General features: G+C 39.2%; 1 protein-coding gene across 2 annotated transcripts in view; it reads left to right on the forward strand.

The window, feature by feature from the left end:
* Window positions 1–513: 513 nt before the first annotated feature.
* The window catches only part of DIDO1 (death inducer-obliterator 1), a 56,696-nt gene continuing 40,024 nt past the window's right edge, over window positions 514–17,185 (forward strand). The window contains exons 1-2 of one of the 2 annotated variants that reach the window (XM_072879564.1): window positions 514–743; window positions 15,080–15,281. In XM_072879564.1, coding sequence (XP_072735665.1) covers window positions 15,185–15,281 — 97 coding nt within the window. In that variant the 5' untranslated portion in view covers window positions 514–743; window positions 15,080–15,184. Of the gene's footprint in view, window positions 744–13,340; window positions 13,427–15,079; window positions 15,282–17,185 lie in introns of those variants that run through there. The other variant, XM_072879563.1, reaches the window with a different exon arrangement.

The raw sequence follows: 17,185 nt of genomic DNA on the forward strand, positions 1-17,185 counted from the left end.
ATGTGAGCAGTTGGGTCTGCAAGCAGCAGACAAGCTCCTCTGCCATGTTAATCCTGTGACAAAGCCATACTTCTGTGAGAGAACTCACTGTAAGCAAAACGCTATTTAGCGCTGCTGCTGTGGAGTTTTGCTTTGGCACTTGCAGCCTCACGAATAATGAATAAAACGGCAGTTCCTGTGAGGTAAGATCACCCCGTATTTTTGACAAGACAACCGGGAGCAGGCGTTGTTGATGCCACAGAACTCGTCTGCAGAGGAAGCCCTGAAGTGACCGGGGCGGCCCGCCTCCCTTTTTCCTCAGCGGCCGCAGGACGGCGGCGTGCGGCGGCCTAGAGCCGACGGGACGGGAGCTCCGCGGGCAGCCGCGCCGCTAGGGCTGCGTGGGGAACGGCTCAGCCTCCGCTGGAGCGGGAGGGAGGCGGGGAAGAGCGGCCCCGGCTGGGCGCCGCGCTGACAGGCCGCCGCGCTGACAGGCCGCACCGCCTTTCCCGCCCAGTGCCCTGCCGTGAGGGAGCGCGCGCCGCCTGGCCGGGAGGCGGAGCCAACGCCAACCGAAGTCCTCCGGGAGCCGTGCGCAAAGCGACGCGCTCTAGGCTGCCGTTGGCCGCCATATCGGTCTCTATGGTAGCGGGGGAGGAGCGCCCCCGCCCAGCGCTCTGGAGCGGTTGCGAGGAGGAAATGGCGGCTCGGCTCGGTTGAGACCCGCGGCGGCGGCGGCGAGATCCCCCCACCCCCTCCCCGCGGTGAGTGAGGGAGGCAGTCGGAGAAGCACCGGGACGGGAGGAGAAAGAGAGCGGGGCCGTGGTTGTGGCGGAGGGGTCGCGGAAAAAGGGCGGCCGCCTCCTCCGGCCTGGACGCCTTTGGGCTCGACTAGAAAATGGAGGCGGGCGGGTGGTGCGGGTCAGGGCGGCCGGAGGGACCCCGCGGGCGGGGCGGGGGGGCGGCGCGGCCTGTTTTCAGGGGACCGTCGGTGCGGCTGCAGGGCGCGGGCACGCCGGAGGCCTGGCCCGGTTCCAGAGGAGGTCGGCGACTCAATGCGGGGGCCCCGGAGGAAGGTAAAAGCCGCCGCCCCATAAGCTCATAACGTGGTTGGGCCGGAGCGGAGAGGACGCCCTCCCCGGGCGGAGCGGGCTAGAAGGCGGGCTCCTCCATGTTGGGGGGGAAAGGAGAGGACGGTTGTGCTCTGAGGCGATCGACGTCATAGTCAAGCTGACGCCGGCAAGCTTCTCCGTGACGTCACGACCGACTTTAACCGCCTTTCTCGTTCAGTTTCACCGTTGCCCTAGTACCGGACGAGGGGTTCCCCGCCGCGGCCCCGCTGGGTGGCTGGGGCGGGGTAGCGCCCTTCGTCGGGGCGGTGCTCTTCGCTGCCGGGGAGTCCAGAAACCCAACCGAAAACTCATTCCGGGGCTGGGGGTCTTGGGAGGGTGGGACTAAAACTTACCTGCCTTGAGGTGACATTTATGTTTTCTGGGCGGTGGAGGTGATCTCCTTATTGGTGAGTTAAACCAGAAAAGTTGAACTTTATCATGCTTTGGTGACTTTCTTGTAGGGGAAAAGAGGAGGGGTTGGATTTTTAGACAGTGGTAATTGTTGGCTGGCTTTAAATATTCAGTAAACTCCCTGTCAATAACTATTCCCCACCCCTTGCACTAATGTACTTAAATACTGTCTCTTGGAGGTGATGGTAGTTTGGAGCTGCTTATTTGGCTTGCAAAAGCCATTCTTTGATGGTGACCAAATTTTGTTTCACACAGTTAAGTAGTTTTCCGTTTATACCTCCAAGTGATAGCTATGTTTTAGTAGTGGGTTAAGAAAATCTTACTGTTTTAGCTTATCATATTTAACTTGGAAAGAACGTTACAATCTTTTCAATGTATTATGAAATGTATGTGTGTTACACTCTCCCTGCTGTTTGTATATTCAGTAATTCAAAACAGTGTAACATGCTGTTTTATTGTATGGGCTTTCATGTTTTCCTTCTAGGAACTTCAGGGAGACAAAAAATGCTGATTCTTTTTTTTTAACTCAAAAGGATGTATGGAGCATTCCTAATTTCCCTGGTTAATTTTTTTTTTCTGGATAATTATTTGAGATTTTTTGCAGAAATAGCCCTTTTGAATACTTAATTATCACAGCCTTATTTAAGTAAATTCTTTGGCAGCTGATATTCAACTATATCTTTATTTTATGAGAACTTTTTCACTGTTTGCATTTTTGTCTTTCTCTTTTACACCGTTTTCTTGTAAGCGGTAATTTGAATTGGTTTAGCTTCAACTGTCTTGTTGCTACTTCTACAAACAAAATTTACTAGCTGTTTAAGCAATTTAATTGCTGATCAATGAAAAATGATAATCTGTAGTTACTGTACAAGTGTAGCATATACTGTGTTAATTGTAATAGATATTTTGGGTTCTGCTCCACTTTTATGTATGCCAGCTGCTTGTTACCATTCTTTGACATTTGGAACTTTCTATAGGAATAAATATAGAAGTATGCTCAAAATAGCTGTTCAGTTAGGCCTTAAATTTTTTTCCCTTGATGGTTCCAGAAACACGTTGCACATAAAGGTTTTTTAATGCACTTTGGTGGAAGAATAAAGGCTCATGTTAGCCTTCAGCCTACTTTTAGACCACATAACTCCAATGATTTGCAAATCAAGTAATCGTTGATTTCAAGACTAGCATTTAAATAATATTTTTTTATAAAGTTGCTGTGGTGTTTGTTTTTTAAGGGCTATTTTAATTGATTTCTATTGGTATGCAAATTACGTTTTTGCTCTGCTGCAAATGTATGTACACTACAAAATATTTATAGATTTTAAAACTGTTCAAATATAAAATAATACAGATAACTCACACTTCACTGCTTCAGAGGGTGCTTTTCATATAACTAAGAGATGTCTTTTGAGTTTAAAAAAAAAAAACAAACCTGAAACTCCCAAAAGCAATGCTAATAGAATTGTATGGGTCCAGAATGGTAAATAAAATTGAATAATATTTTTCAGTGTCTAGTGGACTCATCAAAAGGCAGTGTTTGTTCTACTTAATCCTGCTTCACTACTAAGATTTTCTGGCAGTAGATTATGTTATTTGTTTCTGTTGTAATATAGTGGTTGTCTTCATAGTTGTAATTTACAACTGTGGGATTTTAATTCTGTACAGCCTGAAACTTCAGCTAGAAATGTTAAGCAGGGAGAGGAGGGGCAAGGATTAGAGGGGTTAGGCTGAGAGTTTATAAAATTTAACTGATAAAAATGGAAGAAGGGACTGTACTCAGCAAGAGTAAGATTAGATGGGTTTTAGTTGACAGAATTGATAGTGTCTATCTGCACTAGTTTTATTCTCTGGTGCACTTTATTTGCCTAGTGTCTCTTATAGTGCTACAAGTAGTAGGGCAGTGGTAGATTTAAGGAGAGGATTTTAATATAAGTAAGATTTATCTAATTTACGCAAGAATTGGTTGTTTTCTCGTGTGCTGTCAAGCCTCTCTCCACACTAGAGGAATCTTCAGTCAACTGTCAGTTAACGCTTTGAGGGTTGTATACTATTAAATTTTTATCTAATACAGCTTCTGAAATAAGTGAATACAGTTATTGATGGTGATAGTCTCAAGAGCATTGATAGACTTTGAGGTTAAGAAAAATCTTAAATTTCCAGTTAGGGAGCTAAGACACAAAGATTAAATGTGTATTATGTGTTTTCTCAGGGTAAACCCTAATCAAAATTGGGAACTGAACTGTGTTTACTGCATTTTTAATAGCATAATCAGTATGCTGTAATTATTGTGTTTCACTAAATTCTGAAGGAGAAATTAACTTCTGTTTTACTTCATTTAATGAAGCTTTTTTAATGGAATAAGAATGAAAATGATAGGTGGTTTCAGATGTTATATTTTAGCTCACTTTTTATAAATGAAATAAGGGAAAAAAGTGTAAAAACACAGAATTTTTTTTTTTCTTCAACAGCTGTGCTGATAGGGTCAGAAATTATAATCCTGCAGTTGTTTTGAGTCGATTTCTGTATACACGGTTTACAACAATAACTAGACATGCCAGAGGATACAGATAGTTTAATTATAATGTAAAACTAACTTTTTTTACATATAGTAGTTTAGGACGTCTAACTAGTTTATGTACTGTTATAATGCCAACTTGACAAAAAGTCCGTACAGCTTTACTAGTTTGTGTAAAACTGTTTGAGAAGAGGGATTTTTAAGTACAGTGCAAGTATTCAAGCTGAAATTTGAGTTGTAGATTATCTTGTATGTTTAAAAATAAACAAGCTGTGGGATGTTGAAGAGTTAAACTGTAAGGTTCTCAGGCTTAGCCTGACTGTTGCTGTTCAGTTAACAGCTGACTGTTCCTAACAGCCATGATAAAGAACTAATTTCTTTGGTACTTCAGTGGAGGAATGCCAGATTGTGTGAATCACCTTTCCAAAGCCCGTTGTTTTCTGTGCAGTCGCTGAAAATGTATTTTCAGTGCTGCTGAAGTAGTCAAGCTCAGCAGCAGAAATTGAACAGTAGGCAAATAAGTAGTATGTATTTGTAAAATATTTTCATTCAAGGTGATGGCAAAGGAATGGTAAAGATACTGTATATTGAGTAATACCCAATAACAATCAAAGTTTGTAATTGATATTTCTGTTGCCTAAACTCAGGACCATGGCTTGTAAAATTGGCTTGTACTGGGGCCTTTAGAAGGTTTCTGGTACAGAGATGGTTATGTTTGGTTTTCTTAGTCTAAGCTTTTGGCCACAGAAAGCTGCCTTTTTTTTTTTTCCTTAATCTGTATAAAAGGGAAAAAGAAAAAAGCAGAGATATAAACCTGACCCGAAAATTCAATTTAATTTGTTGTCTTTGTGTAAATTTTAATTGTTAGGGCAGATACGGGATTAGCTTACTCAGAAGAACGTGAATAAAGGCTACAGAAGGTATTATAGGAGTAGTAAAAAACCCAAACGCCAGTCTGTTAGCCAGTAGAGTGTATCTGCCTAGTCTTTTAAGCACCCATGAAACTCTGGACTAGAAAATACCAATGGCATGTATATAATACTTTTCTTTCCTCTTAAATTTAGCTAATGTTTCCTCAAATGCAGAAAACACTAAACTGAATATGAGTTTTCTTTATCAAACACAATTATGGGCCTACAGGTTGGAGGATGTGCATAGTGTAAGTGCCTTATATTAAGGTTTCACCTTTGCTGAAGTTCTGTCAGTGCAGTCATCAGTTACAGTTCTTTCCCCAGCTACTAACAGAGCTGTGCTGGCAAAAGCTCTGATGGGTACACAAATATCTTAGAATCCGTTTGCAAATGTAACTTTTTTCATTCAAGGAGTTTGAGTGAACTTTCAAAGTCTTGCTTCCTCCTGAGGTGAACTGCTTCCCTGCTTGGAAGGGCCTGTACTAGTGTGTTGATAGAGCTTTCTTATCATGTGTGCAGCCACGTTGATAAAACTCTGCTGCACGGGGATGGTGCACACCTGCTACCCCACCCTGCAAACAGAACAACTCACACAGGTAAAAGTACAGTTTTGTGGGTGTAATTACACCAATATGAGGTGCTTATGCCAGCACGGCTCTGTTGATTAGGGATTGTACCCCTTAACGTTCCTGATTTGTGCAGTTGTGACAGTGAACATCTGTAGTATAGATATGATCGTAGTCTTGTCTGTTCTTAAATAAAATTTTCATGTTTGCCAGATTTCTGGTGGGCCTGCTGCTGAAGTGCCTTGAATGTTTCTATGAGAAATTGCTATTTAGCTGAATTTAGCGATGGGAACTTCACTCTGGTTCAAAGAAGCACTTTTTGCTACTTATCCAGAATAAAATATACTTGTAATACCTGGTGCTGTTTTCATTCTGCTGCACTACCTACTGAGTGGTCCATCCCTTCTTTCCTTTATTTTTTTCTGACTGTTCTGATCCTGTATGACGCGGTCTGAAATAAGAATTTTTTAAAAATGTTTTGCTTGGGGAGATGATTTTCTAGTCTGAAAGACATCAAAATAAACTTCAGTGTGTGTATTTTGTTTTGCATAAATCAGGGAGCTACTTCATGCATTTTTGTTGGACTAGTTATGTCACAGTGTGGAGTCGCTCAGTGTCTTTTCTGTCTAACTGCTACTGTGCACTAGAGTCTGCTGTGTGTGCACAGTACTGTGATTCTGTGCATACATGTTAAATTCAACGCTTCCAGGAGGTCCCACATTCACTGCAAACGTGCAGGATTGCTGTCCTGTGTGTGCGCAGTTATCCATCCTGTTGAGGCAGTGGCCTTATGAGGCTTACGTAAGGTAAGTGAGTAGCCTGACAGAAAGCATGGGAAGGATGATGGTGTATATATTAGTTTCAGACATACAGTAGAGAGGGTTTATAATAATGGGTGGCTAAAGTAATTTTAATTTGGAAAGGTTAGTTTCTTTATTATTACAAGCATAGAGACCAAGTGAATGTATTTATTGTTTTTAAGGGAAGCTGTTTCTTTTACTTCTTGGAATTAGAACATTTGCTTAATTATTTTAAAAAGTAAGCTGTCAGGTTGGTTTGCTATAAAGTTTGTTGTCAATTTAGAATATTTCTTCAATAGCTTTCTCAACTGGAAAAAAGTGCTCTCGTGAAATTTATAAATGGTATTGAATCTCATTTTTCATGAGAGAAAAATCTGGAAGAAAATTGAACACTTGTTTCTGCATCTTTGGAAATTAAAAAAAAGTAGTTAATATTTACATTTGAAATCTCATTAGGTGATTAGCATCAGCATTGCACACTGGTAGTACTTGGTATCATATAAATGTGCACTTAATGGGCTCTCCTATACCAAGACAGGACAAGTGTTTTGCACCATACCTTGGACATTTGAAATAATTTTTCAACACCAAACCAAAAAAAGCTGCATTCCAAGTCAGAAAGTCTGCAAACCATAAAACTTCATTGATGGTAGAAATGTGGTAGTGACAGACACTACTGAATTATTTGTGATACCATATCATGACACCACAAGGTCATACAGTACCTTCAAAGATTCTGTGATAAAATGTCAGCAAGATTGAGGAAGGGTGTTTCAACAGGGATGCAGAATCCTCTGAATTTTTTTTTTTTTCTTTCCCCTCCTGGGAGGTCTGTCACAGTGGTGTGCTAAGGTGTCCCTGGGGAGCTTTTCTCTCACATTGGAGACTACTGTGGTATGGGTACCACCACACACTTCCTTTCCACCATCTTCAAAGGGTGCAGATTCTCTATCCTCTGGTGCAACTATTTCTGTCCTGGGGCAGCCTGATCTCCCATGCTAGTCAAGTCAGTTCTTTTCCATTAGGTTTGGTAGGAACTTCAATGGGGTACCTACCCAACACTGAAAAATGAGGCTTTACAATTACTAGAACCCGTCTCTGTAAAGGGAGATGGGGAGGTGAGGGAAGAAGCAGCAGGTCTGAGTGGAAGGGTGTGATGTGAGACTGTATTGTAGAGGTGAGTGGTGCCATCCCCGACGAATTAATGACACGTTGTGTTATGTGCATCTGGGGTTGAAATACTGTTATGGTACTAAAAGCTACCTTAAAACTAGATCTTGGTGATATTTTGTCCTAATTTGGCTATATAGCAGTGCTTATATTTGCCTATAATTATTACTGCTTCATGCAGTATTTAAGAAGAATACACATTTCTTAAATTAAGATGGGGTATTTCTGAGGAACATGGCTGTATTAATGAATTACGTATTACTGAATCTACACTGTGCAAATGTCAAAGCTTGTTAATGTGTTATTTTTTTAAATGGGAATAATATATTTACTATAGAATAGGAAGGAATTAAGTGCCACTTCTAAGTTGTTAGTATTGTGGGTATATGAGGTGGTAGGTTTCTTTGTAATCTTGGAATTAATTTAGTGTGTTTATAGCCAACAAAGCGTTTACAGATAAGCGTTACTTTTTGTTGTAGCATTATTTCTGTTTGTTTTTATTCTTCTAGGTCTAACTATAAGCAGTGAAATGCTTCAATTTTATGCAAGTTTTATTGTAACATGATCTTTAAAATGTAAACTTCTTCCTGGCATAAAATGTTTGTATATACCAGTGATGTCTGGACTTTTGACCTTGAACTGCAGCTTGTCTATAGTAGTCAAGTAGTGAGATAGTAAATTATTTGGGGGATGGGGAGGGAGTTCAGGATCACATCAGTTTTCTTATGTCTCCCCATATCCAGACTTCTGCCTTACAACTGCTGCCTCTCTCACTCTTCAACTCTCATTGCTTCTCTCTTGTCACGACATTCCCATTTCACAACTTTTTGAAAGACGTTTTCCTTCTTTCAGAAGGAAGATACTTAAATCAGTAAGCAGTGGATAAGTTTTATATGAAAATAAAAGACCATATACTAGTTGTACTTGGTCATCTGATTTTCTGTTGCTTCTCATGTAAGTAGTTGCTCTTGCATCTTTCATGGATGAGCAGAGGGAGGGAATTGCACTGCAGCCCTGTTTGTACATGGCTTTTTCCAGTGCTAGTGCAGAACCTGTTTCCTGCTGTTCTTAGGGGTCGATGGACTGTACCTTTTGTGTATGGTCTGAAGGGAGCTGCTCATTTATGTACAAAGTAGGTTTTGCCCTACTGACTTCCTTTGGGCTGCTTTTGTAATGTTTGTTGATGCAAGGGATTAATTTTGCTGCTGCTTAGTAGAAAGAGCGTAGGTTTCCCAGATGTCATCTTTGACAAATAGGGATGCAAAGTAATTTTCATTGGGATCAGTCTTCTGAGTGGGAGTGGCATCAGCTAAGCCATACCAACATTTCTTTTATTTGCATCAGAAATTACGTCCTTATATGAGTTCTCAGACAATATTTTTTTTTTTCTCATGTGTGATATTCATATATTTGCTTATTAGGAATTTTTTCACACTTAAAGGAGGCATAGGCCAAGCCCAGTGCCTCTTTTACAGGGAATAAAATGAGCAAATAGTGTCAGTTGTGGTTGGAATTGCTATTACATCATTCTGGAAAGGATGCTTTCTGTCCTGTTTGTAACATCCTGCAGTTTCTTTGATATTTAAGAAACCTATCCTGGATATTTTGGTTCTAGCCAAATACTTCACATGTCCAGCCTTCTAATTCTGCAGAAGCTCACAGAAAACTATAACTAAAGGCCAATTATAAGTCATTCTAATTGAAGCTAGTATCTTAAATACTGGCATAGACTGGATTTGTGTCAGGATATGGAGATGAAACTGGTCGCTGATGAATGATAACTGCTTTTAAGAGCTAGAAGGTATAAGACTCTTATGCTTTGAATTTCTTTGCAGATGCAAACAGTCTTCTGTCTTCTCACCTTATTGTGGTGGTTTGAGATTTCTGTCCTGTCCTTTGAATGGCCATTGAATTTCCATAATGTATCTAAAACATTAACTGGAGCTTCAATGTGAAGATTTAAAAAAAAAAAAAGTGCCTTTGTTTCTCTGTCACAGTAGCAGTAAATGTTTGTTAGGTAACAGGTCACACTGAAACAAGTCCTGCAGGTACTAAGGTCTATCACAAGTCTTAAATATGAGGTGAACCTCATATTTCTTGGATGCTTTTGAAGGGGAGAGTATGTGTGAGATCAAAATCAGAGACATCCTTCAATAGAGTTCTTAGGGTGAGTAGAGAAAAGGAGAACTAATAGGTGCCAGATACTAATCATTTGGACTAAAGTATTCATGCAAGGTGCTTGCTCTAAATAATGAGATACCAGAATTTGTGCAGCTACAGCAAATTGGCTGGGTATTGAAGAGTGCTGACTTCCAAGAACATGGAATAAGGTGCAGCATATTTTGTCATCAAGCTGTTGACAATGAGGATTAACATTGAGAGGATAAAGATTGCTAGTCTTTCATACAGATTCCTGAAAAAACTAAGTAAAATGGCTAGTAAGCTGAAACGGAAGAATTTACCCTGAATTTTGACATAGTTTTTTGGGGTTTTTTTGTACACAACTCCTCAGATAAAGGAGAAATTAAGTTATTTCTTCTGGTTGTTTTTAGTTCATGTTAAAGGTTTTATTACTGTCTTTCAAGATCCTTTTTTAGAGTGAAGTCTTCCCAGTTAACTGAGGCAGGGAATTCTTAATGCAGTTAAAAGGATAAGTTCTAGAAAAGACAAAATCTTAATGCAGTCATTGGAGCCATTGAACGTTTTCTTACCTCTTCAGAGAAATGAGAGAAAAAATAAAAGTGGAGATACTGATCTGAATGTATATTTGCTGGTAATTTGTTGAATTGGCCTTTGTCTCAAAATATAAACACAAGAAGATGGGGAAATATTGGTGTTCTTGAAAAGCTTTGCTCTGTCATCATCAGATTAAGATGTTACATTGAGGCATCTTAAAAAGGGCTTAATGAAGTCAGCATCAGCAGATTCAGGTGTCTCCAAGCTGCCTGTCCTGCAGTTAACATCTCTCAGCCCTGTGTTACTGCATAGATAATCTCTCCCCCTTCCTTTTTGCCTGACACTTGTAAACTATTGGGTTATAAAGATGGCAGTAGATAGCAGTATGCTTTTCTTGAGGTTTTGTCTGAATGCAAGAGTGATTAATATATTTGCAGAAAAGTGGAGTGAGATTACAAGCTTTCCCTCCTTTTTTTTTTTTAAATTTATTAATAAAGATGTGTTGGAGGATAGATTTTCAATGTGTATTGCGTGTTTGTGAACAAGTGGTATTGCAGTAGCAGGATTTGGAATTTGGGAATATCTTTTCGGTGTCTTGTTAGATTGGCTGCTGATATTGCTCTGGAATTTCTTCAAGCCATGTATACTGAAAAACACACAGATTTGCAGTAGTTGGAGAATCCACAGGGATGCTGAATGTGAGTGGTAGCTTCTGTAGTCTTACAGAGTGGGCAGCCCTGTGTTTTCGGGTTTGTCACTGCTTGCGAGTAGTTGACCAAATTGAAATTAAAACCTTGTGACTGTTTTGTGATTTTTCTAGGGTAGGATACTTTTGTGCTTCAGTTACTTCTGGAATTTAGGTCCAGGATGAATTCAAGTGCCTAACTTGTTTTGGGGAAACGGGAACATTTTACCTGCAAACTAATGGGGAGGGAAAAACCTGAATAAATGTTTTCTTGGCTGACTCTTCTTTCTCAAGATATTGTGCATCAGCTTTATGCTCCACTTTTAGATATGTGACTGTTCTGTTTCACTGGAATGCTCACATTATTACAGTTTGCAAGCTTAGCGTCTTGACTGAGGGGGCAGTTAATGAAATCCTGCTGGCTAAGATCTGATGAGCACTTGCTGCATGGACCGTGGTGTGCACGTGTTGAATGAGATAGCAGCAAGGTGCTACACCAGCTCAGCCTGCTTAAGGGGCTCTTGTTCTCTATCCCTGTTCTTGCACGTCTTTACACTAGTTCTGATGTTCATTTTTTTAATCCTTTTGGATCACTCTTTGGTGGGTTAATTTTCTGCTGAATTGATAAAGTGAGTGCTTACTAAGGAGTTGGGTGACCATTTCTGTGGCAGAGGTATGTGGGTGGATGTGGCATAGACCATGTAACTGAGTACGGGAGAAGGGAGCAGGACAGCAGCAGCCCAAGTAGTGTTAGGGTTGTACTTTGTTCTTCATAGTCCATAAACGCAGATTTAATAAGCACTGTGAATCCTTTGTTTAATGAGGACCTGCGGTGTATGTTATGTAACCATGTAAATCAGCCTGGGGTTTATATTGGCAAAGCTTGCTTCATCTGTGAAGGGAGAAGAGGTTTTTTTTCTTTAAGAAACTCTTGATTTGGGTTTCTAACTTTATTTATAGTGGGTCTTAAAAGCTTACACGTTTTCACAGTGGAGATTGCGTATCGCTGAAGTTGTTAACCTAAGAAAAACCAGAGGACTTTTTGAATAAGTAACAGTATATATGTTTATTATTAACATTATTTTGCCTTTCTGTCCTGTCATTTATAGAGATTCTTTCCTCAAATTTTTCAGAGGTACACTATATCTGTTCTAAAGGAATATCCTTTCTAATGGAGATGTGGCAGAAAGGCAGGATGATGCTGATGGGAATTGTTTATTAGGGGAACTACAGTAATTTTCAGTTTCCAGCTAGAACTTCCAGTTTCAGAAATGTGATTAATGTACTGTATTAGGAGGAATAGTATTAAGTTGTGCATGGATGCTCAGTTCCTTTAAAACAAGATAACCAGTTTGCTGCTTCAGCGTACATTTCTACCAGTACCTCAACTGCAGTTGAATAGTTAAGTTGAGAACAAACAGAACAAAATGAACAAAAAATCATACTGAATTGGGAAGAGAAACAGATATTTGAAGACTTCCAAAGTTGCCTTATGTTGTAGTAAATATTTTTGTAGGCAGTTAGAACATTTGCTTAGATGTGCCAGCAGGCTTGCTAGGTTTAAAAGTATAATTGTGAGTTAAGGCTTTGTGCTTTTATGTTTTGATAATGATTGATTTTTCAGCTTCTTTCAGGCGTTTAAATTTAACCTGTATTAAGATGCAGTTCTGCAAGAGCATATTCATGTAAAATAAGTTTGAAACTTATTCTATTTTTCATGAAAAATAATTTGGACCAAATGGGGAGAGGAAAAAATGGAGATGCTAAATAATAATAAGAAACAACCAAGCATTCTGCAGCAAATATAGGGGGTCTGCAATTGTAGTGTTTTAAGCGTACAGAATTTTCATACCTCTCAAATGGAAATTATTTTAAAATTGCAGTTCTGTTAAAATTTTTTTCCTGTAGGTAATAGAGGTAATAATACAGGTAATAATAATGGGATAACATCTTCTAATGCAAAAAGAAGCATGATTCTTGCATAGAATCTCTTATTTTTCAATTATTATTTGTGTTAAAAATGCTGGTTTGTGTTAAATCAGAGCTGTAAACTCTGCACTGTGCAGCCTTGCCACTGGGTGGGGTATGACTAACAGTGGAAAACGTATTAGGTTCAACGAGCCAGGATGTCTCCTAAGAAGAGAGGACACCGATTCTGTTTTTGGAATGCTTTAGTGATATCGGCTCTGTGGCTCAAAGAATTGCAAAGAGCATGTTGCACACTGGGCCTTGAACGCAGAGATACGTAATTGTGCACTGTGAAGACAATCTGTTAGACAATTCTTTCTTTAGTATGTTACTGGATAAATTATTCAAATAGGATGCACTTTTTGCGTGTTCTAGAGGCATAGTTTGTTTTCATAGTTTAACATTAGAGTTGAACAAGAAGTGATTAGCTGACTTTCCCTCTTCCTTTAGGCGTATCACTTAAATTGCATGATGTGTGATCAGTTGGAGATTCTGAACAGGGAGATTGAAAGGTTATTACAGAACAACAGCGTGGAAGAAGGCACTTTAAACTCAGACTGTCTTCAGCCATCAGTGACTGACTCCCTGGATATAATCACTGATTCAGACAATGGAGCAAAATACATATTAGAGCAGGTATTCAATGCCATGAGATACAGTACTAGGGACTTTAAAATTAGTTTATTCTATTGTCTTTTTTTTTTCTTTAAATTTTTTCTCCTGTTTTTGGAGTGGGAGTAGTTGGCTGAGGGAAAGAATGTAGATAATGTATGTAATCCCCTGTGGAGAAGGTACAGGGGAAGGAAATACTGATGTGGATCTAGCTATATATTCATGGTTTTTTTTCCCTAATTCTGCCACAGTCATGCAAATTTTGAGATTTATTGTTCATGAAATAATAAAGTGACCCACTGATGAAAATCAGATTTGGGGAGGGGTTTGTCTTTTCCCCTCTCCTTATTTTTGGGATGGTGACATGGCATTGGAGAACACCTAGAGATGATCATTGCTTAGGAAGTAGAAAGTGTTTCTAAATGGCAAAGATGCTTTAAGAGTTGGGAGCTTGAGAGATTTGGAAAAAAAAAAAAAAAGATGTATTATTAAAAAGAAAAGTCAGACTGTGTATTGGCATGTCTATGAAGGATTATCTAATCTGTTCCTACATTGGTATGTCTCCCCACCTGGAGCGTTAACAATTAGTTTTTACTCCTTTGAAAGAATTAGTGTTTTAGTTATTTCCTACACCTACTGCGGCAGTTCCCCTGCATCTTTAATTGCAGAATGCTGACGTGCAGAGTCCGTGTCCAGTATTGTTCTTTTGTCTTCACTAACTTATTTTATAGGCCAGTTCAAAAGTGACTTTTTCTATCCTGTCCATCTGGTCCTCCTTTTTCTCCCAGATTCTTTTCCAGTGTTGTTCTAGTTTGGTAGACTACTTTGGTTAAATGCAGGCATTTCCTACTGATTTTCAAGCTCGCGTGAGCTGGGAAGCAAGCAGTCAGTGTTGACGTTCGATTGCCATTCTGCATGTGAATTGGGACCCCTGGACTAAACAGTTCAGATTATTTAAATGAATACCTTGTGATTTTGAAATATTTTCCAAGGGTTATTTTTTGGGAAAACGTGTTGTTATTGATGTAATCTGCTGTCCTTGAAATAAAGCTTCTGAAAGTTTCTATATTGAAAACTTTATTAGTGAAAGGGACAGTGATAAGGAATATTCCTTAATTCTGAAGCTCAACTATAAATTTTTATTGTCCCACCTTGCAAAACCATTGAGGTAGCCACTTGGATTTAAATCCTCAAAGCTGCAGATGTCTTCTGTGATGAAACTTAGTACAAACTGGTAAATCTTCCCTACTGTAACCTTGGGCATGCTGATGGAGTTTAAAAGTATTCCTGCATTTTCATTGCACAATATATGCTTATTAAATTTCACTCTTAGAATACGTTTAAATACTGTAAATGGAATAGACTTGTTGGTTACAGTTTGTTACTGTTCTGGAAGTCTTAGTGGGATCTAAATTAATTGATGGGAGTACAATCATATTTTGTATTTATTTCAAAGGTCTTAACTGTTGGTAAGTGGTGGAGGTGGTATTGCTTTACTTTGACTTTTCATTCTGGTTTCAGTGTCTCAAAGTAGAAAACTCTCAAAGGCAAAATAACAGAAGTTGCTTTATAATGTAATAGAGGCAAAACAATTCCAAATTTATGTATACAATAGTAAGATAAGTTCATAAATGTATCGGTGCCTTATTTTGTTTCCTTTCTTTTTTTTTTCCCCAGGAGCCAGCAGGAAAAGGAGGATTGATAGTATTTGGTCCTGCTGACAACTCAGAGGTTCAGTGCGGCACTTCTGAATCAGGAAATTCAGCATGTGGTGGAAGGATAATGCTGAATGACTCTGACCCTTTGCTGCCCTCCTCTGGCTCTCCTTTTCGTTCAGCTCTGCAGGAAGAAACCATTCGAACCTCTAATGCTGTGTCAGGTAAAGCATACAGAGGACATTGAAGAGACCTCTTATTTCTTTACATTTTATCTGGAATTTAAATCTGAGAATTTGGGTTACCTCTGCTTGTGTAGCTTTTAACATTTCTTCATCTTCCAAGGTAAAAAAAAGATGTAAACTTTGACTTTTTTGACTTGTTCCCTTACTTCCATTGCAGCCTCTTTCTGGTGTGAAAATAATTAAAAAATTACAGTTAGTGATTTTTTTATGGGGGAACTTTAATTTCATTTTGGATTGAAGCAGTTTCAGCTTTTTACCTGTGTACTACAGGCTTAAAATTCACTTTTTATTCTGGCTGTAATGTTAAAAGTAATCAGTTACTATTTAAATTGATGTTCTGGAGTCTGCTGCTTTTACAGTGACATTTATAGTATCTCACTGAAATTACTTTTAAGTTACAACTTAAGTGTTAATTTTTTTAGCATAACTGCATGGGTGTTTGTTTCCATAGCACTGACAGTTACGTTTCTGTTGTAACATTGTTAAATGTAATACTAGAAAGCAGAGGAGTTGTACTACAGAGAGGTCATGCTTGATGAGGCACAACAGTAATGCAACTGGTGCAGTATATGAAATAAGGAGGCATTTATCACCAGTGTACGCTGCAAGATTGGGAGAAGCTTACTAAAGGATGCCTCTGAAAACTTGTAGCTGTAATATGTACATCTGTTAGAAATACCTTTGATTCTTTCAGCAAGAATTCTGTTAATGTTCCGTTTTGGCTCACCTGTGCAATTCCTGAGCCAGGAATACCCATATAACTACTCCAAAAACATTCTTGGGGGAGAGCTGGGGGTGTTTCTTGGTTGTTGTTTTTAAAGTACTGTTTCTGTTTACCCAGTTCATTGAGGTCTATTTACTACTGCGTATTATAGTTTCACATGAGCAATGTAATTGCAGTGACTGCAGAACATAGTTTCTGCATTCATTTAGGAGAGCATTTACATGGTATGCAACTCATTTAAAAATTGCACCATGATGTAGTACTAACTGTAATACTTGTTCAAACCAGGTTATTCCTGAATTACTCAAAATGCAGTCTCAGATCTTATATTTATTCCTCTCATTTGTTTCTGTCTTCTCAAATAAGGGAGTCTCCTAGTATGCTGGAAAAGACTTTTGAGGAAAAAGGGATCCTGGTTGTCAGCACAGACTTTCCCCCCCTCCCCCTTGTCTTTCTCGTAGATCATATAGGCTGAAAACCTTTTTGTAAATAACCATGGCAAGGAGCAGCCTTTCTCAAGTTTCATTCAATGTAGATTCCCCCCCCCCCCCCCCCCCCCCGAGAGGTCTTTGAGAAGATTTTTATTTTGTTCTTTTCTGTATAATTTCTTCTATCCAATAAACCTTGTTAGAGAAATAATGAAGGGAAAGTGCGTTGCTTTATCCTGAATACCCACCAGTGTTTCTGAAACAAAAATAGCAGCTAAACTATTTCATAGGCAAGATATAGACCTAGTTTATTTTAACAAGGAAGACTAGGGTATTTCTCTGGTTTTACATTTTTGTTTAAAATCCAAAACCTCATTATTCTTTGACTACTCTGTATTACCTAAACAGCAGTAGCTTTGAATTTCTTTAAACTGGCTGTCATTTCTGCCTTCTTTCTTATCCTGCTGCAGGTAATCAGCAGTCCTTTCTACCAGAAAATGTTATTGATATAAAATACCATCCTCTCCTTTAGAACAGTAACTGTGTCTGTACTGTTTGTTTGGATGACTCCTTGTTCTACTCTGTGGTCTTTCACACTGGTGCGTGCATGGTTCCTGTGTCCACATAAGGAGTGGAACTTTTATAGGTTTTTCCCCAGACAAACCCCAGGGAATAGGTTCGTACCATGAAAGGATTTTTTTGAGAAATACCAGAAATCCTAAGGCTGTTTA

Source organism: Ciconia boyciana, chromosome 14, assembly GCF_034638445.1.
Source record: "Ciconia boyciana chromosome 14, ASM3463844v1, whole genome shotgun sequence".
NCBI classification, from domain to species: domain Eukaryota; kingdom Metazoa; phylum Chordata; class Aves; order Ciconiiformes; family Ciconiidae; genus Ciconia; species Ciconia boyciana.